Below are 13,465 nucleotides of genomic sequence, written 5' to 3' on the forward strand. Positions count from 1 at the left end.
TCCTTCCCTCGGGTGCTCCCGGGGGTGATGTCCTGTGGGGCTGGCCCCCGGGAGAGGGTCTACACGTTTGTCCGGTCCCTAGTACCCGTTGCCCCGGGGTTTGCGGATAGGGTTGTCCTGGCATCTGCAGCTGCCGGGGGTCTGTTTTTCAGGTGGACCTCACCGTGGGTCCCGGAGCTCAGCGGTGGCTGGGCCAGTGGTGTGAGCTCTCAGCCTCACGTGCACTGTCCCCTCCACTCCCTTCTCACGTGGCATTGGTCCTGCTCACTGCCCAAGTTCAGGCCACCAGCTGAGCCATCCTCCTGGGTGGAGCGACCTTGGGCAGGGGAAGGCACCTTTCCGAGAGCCACAGCCCACTTCCCTGGGGGGCATGCAGCTGTGACCTCCGACCTGTGGGGGGCAGTCTGTGAGAGGAGAGGGTCTCTGGCCCCTGGGCTCGTCCCTGGGGAAGGAGCGCCTACCACCAGCGGCTGCCTGCCCCCCCGCCTGCCCGCCTGTATGCTTCACCTGGGGACAGTCACCCTGGCTGTTCCCTCTGCCGGGGACGCCTCCCTCACCCCCTTCGAGTCTTTGTCCGGTTGTCACTCTCGCAGTGTGACCACCGAGACCGTCTTCCGTGTTGTGCGCTCCCGAACCCTCTGCCCTGCTCTGGTTTCTGTCCCAGGTCCCAGCCTTGCCTGGCCTGCCGCACTCACTGCTTGTCCGTTTCCCCCACTGGAGTACAGGACGTGCGGGTGGGTTCTCGGCGCGGCCGTGCGTGCCCACGTGGAGTCTGCGTGGGGACGCCGCCACCCCATCCTGGTCCAGGCGAGCCCATGGCCTTTCCCGCCCGGGTTCCCCATCTCTCTGCCCTGCCATGCTCTCCGCCTCCTCCCACTTTGCTCCGCCTCCTCCCACTTGGCCCCGCCCCCACTGGGTTGCCCGTCACCCCTCTGTCCTTCCGGCCCCCAGCCCCTCTCCACCTGTGGGAGGGCGGGGCCGCGTCTCCCGGAAGGGCTGGGGCTCCTCCTTGGCACGGGGCCGCCTTAGCCAGGGTGGCCCAGGCCCGGAGGAGGGGCCTGGGAGAGAAGGTGCGGGTGCCCGCTGGGGAAGGCGGGCAGCCACCCACGCGGAGGCCCCCCGCGGGGAGCTCCCCAGGGGACGGGAGGGCCAAGGGGAGCCTCTGAAGACTTAGGACGGGGGTTTCTCACTGACTTAGAAGCAGGGCCGGCTCCTCCGGGAGAGAGCCTGCCTGCCAAGGCCCGTGCCTGCCTGGCCGCCCTCCCGTCTGAGCCTGGGAGAGCACAGGAAGTTGAACGACACCCCCGCCGCGCCTTTGAAGGGCGCACCTGAACTGCCCACAGTGTAGACTGCGGCGGGGGGGGGGGGGGGGGGTGGCTGGCGGGGGGAGAGGCGGGGAAATGCCGTCTTTCCAGTTCTGGGAGAAAGAACCTGGGCGGAAGGAGAACTTTTTTTGTGCCTGGGGCAGCTTCCAAGAGCTCCCTGTGCCTCTCCCTGCCCTGGACGGCCCCTGTCGCTCCTGGGACTCTGCTCTGGAGAGGGTGACTGGGTTTCTGGCCTGCAGCTGGGGCTGGCGGTGCGCCCCCTGGGGCGCTGCTCTGGTCCCTTCCCCTCCCGTCTGGAAAGCAGCTGGCAGCCCCTTGTCTGTGGGCCGTCCACCTGTTGAGACTCCCACCTGGGACAGCTGTGGCACCGCCTGCTTCCCACCCTGAGATACCGGGAGATGCTGGTTTGGGCAGAAAGAGGAGTAGGCGCCCCTCTCCCTGCCTGCTTTCACAAGGGGCTGTGGGGGAGCCGGGTCCCCCTGGTGGGCAGATGTCACAGGACTGGGCCTTGTGACAGCACCCTGTGTGCACGCCTGTGTGTGTCTGTTCTGGGGAGTGGATCGGCTTCCCAGAGGGCTTTGCGACTTCAGAACCATAGTGTGGGGTTTTGGCTCGGCACCTGGGCGCACCTCCGCACCCTGGCGTGAGCTGGGGGCCCTGCTGCCAGGCACTGGGAGTGTTCTTTGTTATCTGCACCCACTCGGGGCAGGAGGGGTGCTTTGGTGGCCCCCTACCCCTTGTGGGAGGGAGTCAGGATGCCCGGCTGGGATGCAGTGGAGCAGCCCGCTGGTTTTTACAGCGCCTCTTCCTGCCGCAAAGCATCTCAGAGCCGATGTGGTGGTGACAGTGGAAGTGGCGGCGCCCCACAGAGGGTCCTGCCCGAGAATCCTCACATGTCCCCTCTTCCTGCAGGGGAGAGGCCAGGGTTTGGGCCGGGAGCTCGCCCTGGCAGCCTGACCTCCCTCCCAAGGGCACCGGCAGCTGTGGACCGGGTTTGAGCAGAGGGTGGCCTTCCAGAGCGGGAAATGGAGGCCACCATCCCAGGAAGGTGGCCGAGTGTAGGCAGCAGTCCGGGGGCCGGGAGAGAGTCCTGAGGCTCTGTGTGGCCAGGGCACCTTAGCCAGGGCTGCGCCCTCGGGTCCCCGTCCCTTGCCTCGGGCTGACGAAGGGGCCGTGACGTCTGTGCAGCTCCTGGAAGAGTAGCGAGGCCTGGCGGTGGTGTCCTGGTGGGAGGCGGTGGGCCTGGCAGGACGGGCCAGTCACCTGGGCCTGGGTGGACGAGCGGTGGCCTTCAGCGGCAATTTCAGCCACAAGGACACCGTTTGCTGTGTGGACAGGGCCCCCGAATGTCGAGGCTCCGGGCTGCCCTGGTGCCTTCCAGGCAGCGCCTTAGGGGGCGGCAGGAAGGAGCGGAGGGCCTCCGGCGTGGGCCGGGCGGGTGGCACGGGCCGGGCGGCCCTCACAGACTGCTTCTGTTCCCACAGCCTCGCCGCTGCTGCTGTTTGCCAACCGCCGGGATGTGCGGCTGGTGGACGCCGGGGGAGTCAAGCTGGAGTCCACCGTGGTGGCCAGCGGCCTGGAGGACGCGGCCGCGGTGGACTTCCAGTTCTCCCGGGGAGCCGTGTACTGGACGGACGTGAGCGAGGAGGCCATCAAGCAGACCTACCTGAACCGGTCGGGGGCCGCCGTGCAGAGCGTGGTCGTCTCCGGCCTGGTGTCGCCCGACGGCCTGGCCTGCGACTGGGTGGGCAAGAAGCTGTACTGGACGGACTCGGAGACCAACCGCATCGAGGTGGCCAACCTCAACGGCACGTCCCGGAAGGTCCTTTTCTGGCAGGACCTCGACCAGCCTCGGGCCATCGCCTTGGACCCCGCTCACGGGTAAACCCGGCTGCCTCTCCCCCCATCCCGGGGAGGGGTCAGGGGTCACGGGTCAGGGGTCACGGGTGGGGGCCTGGTTTCCCTCTCGAATTTGTTTGAGCCCAAGGTGCGTTTTCAGAGAAACCCTGGCACTCTGAGATGTGTCCACCTTCCAGGATTCGGGGTTGAGTGCCGTTCCCTGTTGGTGTCACGTAGCCGTGTTTCTCTTTGGAACGGACCACGTCTGAGGCAGCGGAAGTGCCTGGCCGTGGGTTTGATTCCTCAAACACCGGATGTGTGTGCGATGGCCCCGAGGAGCGTGGGCTCCCTCCCGGGGGGAGTGGGATCTGCACCTCATGCCCCTTGTACGGCCGCCTCCACTGTGCCGGGTGGAGGAAGCGGGCCTCCTTGCCCGGAGCAGAGCTCGCCGGGGGCCCACTCCTCCGGTCCGTCCCACAAGAAGCCCTCTGCTCCCCTCTGCCTCCCTGTCTGAGCCCGCCGAGGCCCAGGAGGGCGCAGGGCCTGGCCAGGGGGTCCCGAAGGGGCTTGTGAACAGCGGGAAGGACGGGAACATGGGCGGAGTTGAAGGCTGGGATGGAGGGATTGTGGGGGCTTGGCTGAGCTTCGCTGGCCAGGCTCATTCCAGACTTTTCTGAGTGGGCGCTGCTTGCTCAAGCCCGGGGATGACACACACTGTGACCTGGGCTGTGCCAGGCCCAGTGACCGCTGGCCACCTGTCCAGGTCCCTGCCGGTCCAGCTGTCAGATGGCTCTGGGGCGTTGAACAGAAACACGGTAGCTGTTTCTTTGGCCTCTGGCCCTGTGGGAATACTTTGTTAGTTTGTCTCCTAAGTTAGCGGAGCCCCAGAGCCGGGACTGAGCCCAGCCCTGTCTCACCTGGGGGCCCGTGCCTGTGCCCGTCTGTGCTGCCCGTGGGCCAGGCTGGTGAGGGGGGTGGGGGTGGGGGTTGGAAGCTCAGGAACAGGCTGCGTGAGGGGCGCTGTGTGGCCCTGTGTGGCCTCTTGACATCAGCGTGCTGACCTAGCAAGTGCACTGGGCCACGTGTGCTGTCTGAGGGGAGCTGCCTGGCTTGTGTGCGTGTGCGCTCGAGTGTAGTGTGCATGTTCGAGGGTGTCTTCACCTATACGCGTGTGCACATGAATGATGGGTGTGTGCACGGGTTGGAGGTGGCGTTTACGGCCCCAGTGCCTGACTCGCTGAGGTCAGGCCAGAAAACCCGTGTCCCACCACCAGAGGGGCGCCCCAGCCTTTGCGTCCTGGGCTGGGGTCCATCCTGGGCAGCGCCCTCCCTGGGCAGGCCCCTCTGGCTCCCGGCCCCCTTTCAAACGGGCTGAGCTGCCCAGGGCCCGGGCTGACCTTCCCGGTGGGCTCTGTGCTGCCGGGAACGGGCTCCGCCTCAGACCTCCCTCACACCCTGGTGTGACGCTGGGCCTGTCACCTACCCCCTTCCAGGTGGTGGTGTCCGGTGTGGCCGAATCTCTCTGGCTAAGAGGGGACACCTGTCAGGGGTGGGGGAGGCTGAGGGCAGCAGCCTGGGGGCCCCATGATGCACTGGGAGCAAAAGGGTACACGGACCATGTGTCTGAGGGGCGCGTGTGCCCGGAGGGGAGGGAAGCGGGGCTCCAGGACAGGGAGGTCGGGAGCCCGGGAAGGTCTCGTGGCTTTTGGGCAGAGATCTGAAGAGGGTGAGAGACACGTGACAATGGGGGGGAGAGTATTCTAGGTGGAGGGAGCAGCCAGTGCAAAGGCCCTGGGGCAGGCGGGGCCGGGCCTCGTGGAGGGGCTGCGGGGGAGGGGAGAGGAGACGGGTTACAGACACAGAGTGGGGGGGAGGGCAGGTCAGGACGTCCGTGGAGGAGTCCCCTGGTCTGACTCATGCTTACGGGGATCCCCCTGGCCGCCGGGGTGAGAGCAGCCTTCAGGGTGGGAGCAGGTGCTGACCAGGGAGCCGGCCCGTCTCTGGCTTTTCTCACTAAACGTTTGAAACCCTTTCTGATCTTCCTCTGCATTCTCCCCCAGACCCCTCAAGATCACACCTCTGCCCCAGTAACACATCTGAGGAGTGAGTGAGGGGTGCAAAGAGCTGCCCGCCCCCACCCCACACAGATTCCTCTGCGGTGGGTGGGGCGGGCTGGGCTGCCTGCTCTGTCCCCGTGGGCACCACGGCGCCCAGGAGGGCGGACTCTGGGCCAGTCCACGGAAGCCATGGTGGCCCCTCTACCCTCGCCGAATGCTGACCTGGCAGGGTGTCCCTGAGTCCAGGGGGCAGGACCGTGGTCTGAGAGTGGGGACAGTGGGCTCTGTCCTCTGTCCTGGCCTCAAGCGCAAGATTGCACGGAGTGGCTCTGCCTCCTCCCGGTCCTTTTGGAGCCCCTGCCATCCCCTCGTGCCCTCCTGTGACACCAGCCCCCCTGGATTCCTTCCTGAGATAAGGGGGCACATGCCCAGGCTGCCATCGGGTGGGAAGGTTCCCAGTTCACACGTCCACCTCAGTGTGCACGTGACCAAGAACCTGCCGCTGCCAGGGGGGCCCACAGACCGCAGAGACGGGACTTGGCACAGTTTCAGGGAGGCCAAGGCCGAGGCCGAGGGAGGCCTGGCCTGCGAGGCTGGGGGGGGAGCTCCAGTTAGAGCGGGGCTGAAACCCAACCCCCTCTTTAAAATGCAGGACAGCCCTTCCCTAAAATAACACAGCCACAACCACAGCCTCCGTGCGCAGCCCAGGCCGCGCCGCTCCCCTTCGGAAGTGGATTTTCCTCCGTGGAGCCTGCGGCCGAGCACGGGGCGCTGCAGGGGCGCATCCACGCCAGCCCGGCTCTGGCGACCAACCGGCTGGCCGGGCAGCACGCCGATTCCCCATTTAAGGAAACCAGCTGCCTCGGCTCTGAGACTCCGGGGAAGGAATTTGAATTATGCTCCTCGCGGAGGTCCCGAGCCTTCGCGTTTGCTGGCCTGTCCCGCTGGCCGGTCGGCCGCAGCGGAGCGGACGGGGAGGCCACGAGGGGGTCGCTCTGAGATTTATGCTCCGGATGCCTTCTCTGCGGCTGGGCGGGTGGCAGGGCCCTGTCCACTGTCCCGGCTGCGGGGAGAGTGCGGCGGGGGTGGGCTGGGGCGGGGGGCCCTCTGTGCCAGGCGGCGGGAGGCTTTGCCGCGCTGGCTGGCGGGCAGCACCTGCACGCCTTGGGCTGCCAGGAAAAGCGCACCCACGCCCGGGCCCGCTGGCGGAGGGCTGAGTCATGGGGTGGCCGGGATCCGGCCTGCGCCAGAGAGTGGCCGGGGGCCCATGGCCCCGGCAGGTCAGCCTCTCCGAGCCCTGGTCCTCCCGGTCCTCTCGTCTGCCCGGCGGGCGTTGCGCTCTCGCCAGACCCATCGGTGACTGGTGACCGTGACTGTGACAGAGGCTCTGTGTAGAGGTGCTCTCCTGTCTGTCCCCCACGGGGGCTGGGGAGCTGGGTGACAACAGCTGGACACGGTTGGCCACCGTGCAGGGAGGAGGGGACGCTTTGTACGAAGTCCCTTCTCATTTTCAAGCTTGTCACAGGACGCCGGTGATGGGGTCGGCTCCGAAAGGACACCCTCTGGGAAGCTGGTGTGGCCCCATGGGTGGGGTGGCCCCCCGGGGTGCCCGCAGCTCCTGCCGTCACAGAGCTCCTGTGGGGGCAGGGGACAGCTGTGTGTGTCACATTGTCCCTCTCCCGCTGGACAGGGACCCCGAAGGGCAAGGCTGGGCTTGCTCTCCCGTGTCCCTGTGGACCCCACTGGTCTGTGTCTCCCCCCCACCCCTGGACGGGATGCCCTTGCTGGGGACGGCACAGCCGGCTGCTGGGTGTGCCTGCCTTCCCGGCCGGGGCTCTGTGCGGACCCCCTCGGCCCGGCACGCACGAGCTGCCTGTCCCAGCAGCCGCCACTCAGGCCGAGGGTGACGGGGTTTCCTGATGGCGGGGACCCGTGCCCACCCCCAGAGGAGGGGACCGGGGAGTTCCATGGACCGCGAGTGAGAGAGGGGCTCCTGGAACCCGGCACTGTCCCCCTTCTCTGGAGGGAAACTCTGGGTGGACGCCCTGCCCGGAAAGGAGGACGGTCTCTGGGCGCTGGTGGCATTTGAACTTGTCGCTCGGGATGCCTGGGGTCACTGCATATTGTCACTTGGTGGGACGTGAAATGAGGAAGCCTGCAAGGGGGACGTCTTGAAGGAGGTGTGGCTTCACTCGGGTGGGTGCCCCTCGCTGGAAGCTTGAAAAGGTGGGTGAGCAGGGCCAGGCCCTCCACAAGCCCAGCCGGGAGCCCCTGCTGGGATGTTTCACTGCCCACCTCCCGTGGTGCTGGTTTTTTAAAAAATAGACTTCACTTTTTAAAAAGAATTCTTTTTAGAGAGGGAAAGAGAGGGAGAGAAACATCAATGTGTGGTTGCCTCTCAGGCGTCCCCCACTGGGGACCTGGCCTGCAACCCAGGCATGTGCCCTGACTGGGAATCGAACTGGCGACCCTTTGGTTCACAGGCTGGCACTTAGTCCACTGCACCACATCAGCCAGGGCAAGACTTCATTTTTCAAGGCAGTTTTAGGTTTGCAGCAAAATTGAGGGGAAGATAATCCTGCGTGGTGTGCTCAGCGGGTTGGGTGGCATTCTGCAAAGCGGAAGGTCTCCGGTTCGATCCCCAGTTAGAGTGCATGCCTGGGTTGTGGGTTCAGTCCCTCTTGTTCTCCCTCCCTTCCCTTCTCTCTAAAAATAAATAAAATATTTTAAATGAAAGATAGAGGGGAAGTGGAGAGTGCCTGTATACCCATGCAGATTCCCTGGGATTTGACACAGGTATGATGGCATGTGTCCACCACTGTGGTATCAGACAGAGTAGTTTTACTGCCCTGAACGTCCTCTGTGCCCCGCCCACCCCACCCCCACCCCTGGAGCCCCCGGAGCCCCCGATCCCCTGAGCTTTGCACTGTCTCCATGGTTCTACGCCTTCCAAGAATGTCATATGGTTGGAATCACACAGTATGTAGCCGTTTCAGACTGGCTCCTTTCACTTAATGTGCGTTTAGGGCTCTTCCGTGGCTTTTCTTAGCTCAACAGCTCATTTCTTTTTAGGGCTCAAGCCTATCCCATCCCACGTGTCTCTAATTGTCTGGAATAGGTTCGTTTACGGCACCTTCGTGGTCGTAAAAAATCAGATACTGTTCAAATGCCCACGTGCAGTTACTTAAATAATTCATAGTAGCAATTGCCGTTAAGAGAATAAGGAAGGTTTCTGTAAGGAAAAAGATAGGGTGCCTGGAACAGATCACTAACTGAGAGCAGTTAGAAATAGTATATTTTGCCCTGGCTGGCGTAGCTCAGTGGATTGAACGCGGGCTACGAACCAAAGTGTCGCAGGTTCGATTCCCAGTCAGGGCACATGCCTGGGTTGCAGGCCATGACCCCCAGCAACCGCACATTGATGTTTATCTCTCTCTCTCCCCCTCCCTTCCCTCTCTAAAAAAAATAAATAAAATCTTTAAAAAAAAAAGAAACAGTGTATTTTGATTACTCACCTTTGTTAAAAATTAGTACATGACTCACCGCTTAAAAAACCCCTCAGAACCGACAGCACCCCAGGCCCTGGACACTGGTCATCTTTGACGACTGTGATTTTAAGACAAATCCCCTGTGTTTCCTGTCTGCGTCTGCGGAGGCAAAATGAAACCAAGGCGTAGCTGGTCTGCTCACCCTGTCTCCCCCGCTCCCCTCGTCAGGTACATGTACTGGACGGACTGGGGGGAGACGCCCCGAATCGAGCGGGCGGGCATGGACGGCAGCGCCCGGAAGGTCATCGTGGACTCGGACATTTACTGGCCCAACGGGCTGACCATAGACCTGGAGGAGCAGAAGCTTTACTGGGCCGACGCCAAGCTCAGCTTCATCCACCGTGCCAACCTGGATGGCTCGTTCCGGTGAGTGGCGGCCCAGTTCCGGGCCCCCGCTGCCCCCACCGCGCCCCGGCTGCCACAGGGCCTCGGGCGGTCCCCGCTGCGTGCTGGCAGGTGTCCTCAGCGGAGGCCCAGCGTCTCGTGCCTGAATCTGGGGGCCCGAGGGAGTCAGGACCCTTCAGAGTGCCCGGCGGTGATGATGGCACGCGCACGCCATGTGCAGCGGCACGCCCCCGACGAGGTCCGGGGTGGCGTCTGCCACTGATCGCGTGAATGTTTTTGTAGCAGAATGTAAAGTGTGCAATCGAAGCGAAACCGAGATGATAAATAGCTTTGCATCCATGTGCAAGTTTTGCCATTAAAGGAGGAGAAAACTCTTTCAGTTTTCAGACTTTTGGATTTGCAGACAAGGGTTCGTGGACCTAAAGCCCGAGGGTCTGGTGTGACTAGGTTTTTAACAGCTCCCTGCACCTGTGGCTTCCCCCCAGCACACAGCACCCCAAAGGCAGGCTCAGGGTCGGTCTTGGGGTTCACGGCGTCTCCCAGTCTTGCCAGAGGGCCTTACGCATAGTTCGTGCTCAATAAAATGGGTGAAATGATGAATGAATATAAAGGATTTTTTCCATCTTGAGCAGTTGTTTTTGGAGATTTCTGGTCAGCTTAGCTATGCTCCTCCTACTTCTTTATGCTTTAGGTGTAACCAGACACTGCCTGCCAGCTCAGGGCCAGGACTCGGGGCTCCTCCCGGGAGCCGGCTGGGCTCCTGCCCCCGGCAGGGAGTGTGTGGGTGCCAGTGCCGAGGGCTGCGGTTGGTGACACGGCGTGGGGGGCGTTCGGTGGCTGGATCTCTGCAAACACAGGCAGTTACCAACGCAGACAGACTTGAGGATATCGGCAGGTTTGCCACATTTTGTCCAGCCTTGTGTATTAGTTATCTATCGCTGCATAACAAAAGAACCCCAAACGTAGCAGCATAGAGCAGCATCAGTTGGGGGGCTGGTCGGGAATTTGGAGTGGCTCAGCAGGGTGGTTCTGGCTCAGGCTGTGTCCTGAGGTCACAGGCAGCTGCTGTGGCTGTGGTCATCTGCAGGTTTGACTGATGCTGGAGTGTCCACCCCCAGTGTCACCTTCACGGCTGTTGGCAGGAGGCCCTAGTTCTCCCCGGCTGCTGCTTACAGCTGAGCCACGCACCCAGGGCCCGCATTCTCCCCCCGTCCCTGCCAGTGCACGTTGGCCTAGGCCCCGGTTTGAGATTTAGAAAGTGCGACAGCCTGGGCCTGTGGTCCTCAGGTTGCTGAGTGACCCTGGCACTTAAGAAAGGTGGGTTAGAGGCTGCAAAGGCTGCAGGTGGGGGAGGCCCTGGTCGAGGGATGGTGACGAGGGACAGTGAGGACAGTTAAAACATACTAATGATGGTGGTAGCAGTGGTGACAGTGATAATGTCGGTGGTGGTGGTCATGGTGGCAGTGATGGTGATGAGGATAATGATGGTGGTGGTGGTGGCAATGGTGATGGTGGTGATGGTGGTGATGGTGGTGATGATGGTGGTGGTGGTGGTGGTGGCTAACCTTTTCGTAGCACTTGCTGTCTGCCTGGACGTTTTACTGGTTCATTTCATTCTCTAACCAGCATAGAGTTGGACACACCAACCTCACGCAGTTTTGCTGTCATGATCCTCTGTCACAATACTGCACAGAGAGGCACGGGAGTGCCTCCAAGGTCACACAGCAGGTCAGAGCAAGGCTGGAAGCCAGGCGCTGGGACTGCAGGGTCTGCTCTCGGGCCCCCTCCTCCTGCCTCAGCACAGGTGGCCGGCACGCTTCCTGGCATGCCCGGGGCTGCTCATGTGGAAGCTCGGTCTGCCGGGGGAGAGGGCAAGTGCAGAGCCAGCCGCCCTGCTCAGCCCCTCCCGGCTGTGACTGCGGCTGGGTCACATCGGTGCTCTGAGCCTTGGGGCCGTGCGTGACAACTGGGGCAGGGATTGTACTCTCCAGAGGGTTCACAGGGCTTGGAGGGCGGAGCACGCAATGCTTGGGGTTCAGTGACTGCACACCTGAGTGCTCAGTGAGGGCAGGTGTGTCAGGCCCACAGTCTGACCTGAGGCAGGGGGAGGTGGCTGGAGCTGGCCCCGGGGGGCGGGGGGAGCATCCTGGGAGGAGGGGTGAGGGCAGGCGCTGTGCACCGAGGAGCCTCTGGCTGGGGCAGGGCTTGGGGAGGTGGAGCAGTCCCCTGAAATGATGGGTCTCTGGCTGCTCTGATCAGACTGTGGCAAATTCGTGGAAGAAGAGTTTGGTGGTTCTTGGAACGTAAATATTGAATCGACAAGCGATCCCAGCAGTTCCACGCCTAGGCGTGTGGATTCCCAAAGATCTGAAAGTGGGTGTTGAGATGCATGTTAATGCGTGGCCCCGGACTGTTCACTTTGAAATGGCCGATTCTGTGTCAGAGGAATTTCGGCTCAGTAAGTTGTCGAAAGCACAGACATCAGGAAAGCAGAGAGATGGTTACATCGGTCAGACGAAGAGAGGGCACGAGCGTATGGTGCTGGGTGCTCCGGATGAGCGATGAGCGAGTGTTACTCTGGCCCGGGTGCTGCACCCACGCTGGGGACCAGGCAGTGACCGCCCAGCGCAGCCCGCCCTGGGATCCTTTGGTAGGGGGAAGGCCCTTAAGGACATTGTCGCAGACATACGGCTCTTCTTCATACGGCTTTGCTGGGCCTCGTGAATACATGGACGAGGAAGTCCTCTTCTTGTGTGGTCATCACGGGAATTTACTCCGAAACGATGCGTTGTGGGCATCCTGGGGCTGAGCTGCCCGTGTGTCCGACCGGCATTGTGCTGTCGGCGCCCCGGGCAGAACAGGCGTGCTGGTCCCGGGTGTGGCTTCCTCCCCGCCATGTCCTCCTCCTCTGTGAGGCCCTTGGCCGGCAGCTGCTGTCCTAGGAACAGGTTGGACAGGGAACAGCTGGATGTGCAGGGTCCCCCCATGTCGCTGCTGGGGGGCGGGGTGCCAGCTGGGTCTGGAGGCACCCTGTGCCCCCGTGGGAGGGTCCCCAGCTGGGTCTGCCCTGGGTCACTGTGCTCTGCCCCAGCTCCCGTCGCCCCGGGTCCTGTCAGCGGGTTGGCGGGTGCCCGGGACCGTGGGCCCTGACGGCTCCTCCTGCGCCTCCCGCGCCTGCAGGCAGAAGGTGGTGGAGGGCAGCCTGACGCACCCCTTCGCGCTGACGCTGTCTGGGGACACGCTCTACTGGACCGACTGGCAGACCCGCTCCATCCACGCCTGCAACAAGAGGACCGGCGAGAAGCGGAAGGAGATCCTCCGCGCGCTCTACTCGCCCATGGACATCCAAGTGCTCAGCCCCGAGCGGCAGCCTTACTGTGAGTCCGGCTGGTGGGCGGGGAGGGGGTGGGGGCTGGTGTCTTCTCCCCACAGGGGCCCAGGGCCTGGGGGAGGCTGACCCTCAGGCTGGGGGAGGGGGAGGAGGTGCTTGCTGGAGCAGAGGGGGGTGGGGGGCGTGGCACGCAGGGGGGCGTGGCACACAGAGGTGGACCAGCAGTGGCTGGCTTGGGCGTCAGCAGAGCTAGCCCGGCTCTGCCATCCTTGGAGGTCACAGAGGTTCTGGAGGGCGGCCGCCCTGTTTTCCAGGCCCAGCGGAAGTTGCACATTTATTCATGAACATCTGCTCTGAGTCGAGGTCCTCAGTCTAGGGTCCCCAAAGGGTCGTGGCAGGCGTCTCCGATGGGGAAGTCCTGGAAAGGGGCAGGCTTGGGGCTCCCGTGACAGGCAGCTGGGGGGACCAGGGCCCTGGGCTCCCCTGCTCCTATGGGGACCAGGGCAGGGGCTTCTGGCCGCAGTGCCGTAGAAGGTTCAGACTTTGAACGGAAGAGCGGGGCCCAGGGGCACCGCTTTTAGCAGCGAGAGGAAGGAGGCGCCGTGTGGATGGACGTCGCGGTCCTCACGTCCACGCCCGGGCGGCCGGCACGCCCAGGGCGGAGGCAGCGAACTAGGGAGCGGCACCTCCCCCGAGCGTCACCAGTTATCCGCGGGCAGAGGGAGATTCCAGCAGCGTTTGTTCGGTTCAGCTTCATACTGCTCGTGGACGGGCTGGGGACAATGCAAGGCACTGTCATCAGGACTGAGGGACTGAGGGACTGAGGGGCTCAGCCCTGTGTCCAGGGGTGGCCGCCAGGCCGCCGTGCAGAGCCTGTGGGGTCAGGGATGCTGCAAGGACGAGACAGGCCTCTGCTGCGGGAAGCCCCCGTCTCAGGGGTCTCTGTCATTATCCCACGGGCGGGTTCTGAGATCCCGCGGGGGAATGCTGAGGGCAGCCTTCCTGGAGGAGGTGTCTTTT

The 13,465-nt window shown here is 63.4% G+C and overlaps 1 protein-coding gene across 1 annotated transcript in view; it reads left to right on the forward strand.

The window, feature by feature from the left end:
* The window catches only part of LRP5 (LDL receptor related protein 5), a 90,536-nt gene that overhangs the window by 24,634 nt on the left and 52,437 nt on the right, over positions 1 to 13,465 (forward strand). The window contains 3 exon segments of the mRNA XM_028514676.2: positions 2,810 to 3,206; positions 8,938 to 9,135; positions 12,295 to 12,491. Coding sequence (XP_028370477.1) covers positions 2,810 to 3,206; positions 8,938 to 9,135; positions 12,295 to 12,491 — 792 coding nt within the window.

The sequence above is a fragment of the Phyllostomus discolor genome, chromosome 6, assembly GCF_004126475.2.
Source record: "Phyllostomus discolor isolate MPI-MPIP mPhyDis1 chromosome 6, mPhyDis1.pri.v3, whole genome shotgun sequence".
Classification (NCBI taxonomy): domain Eukaryota; kingdom Metazoa; phylum Chordata; class Mammalia; order Chiroptera; family Phyllostomidae; genus Phyllostomus; species Phyllostomus discolor.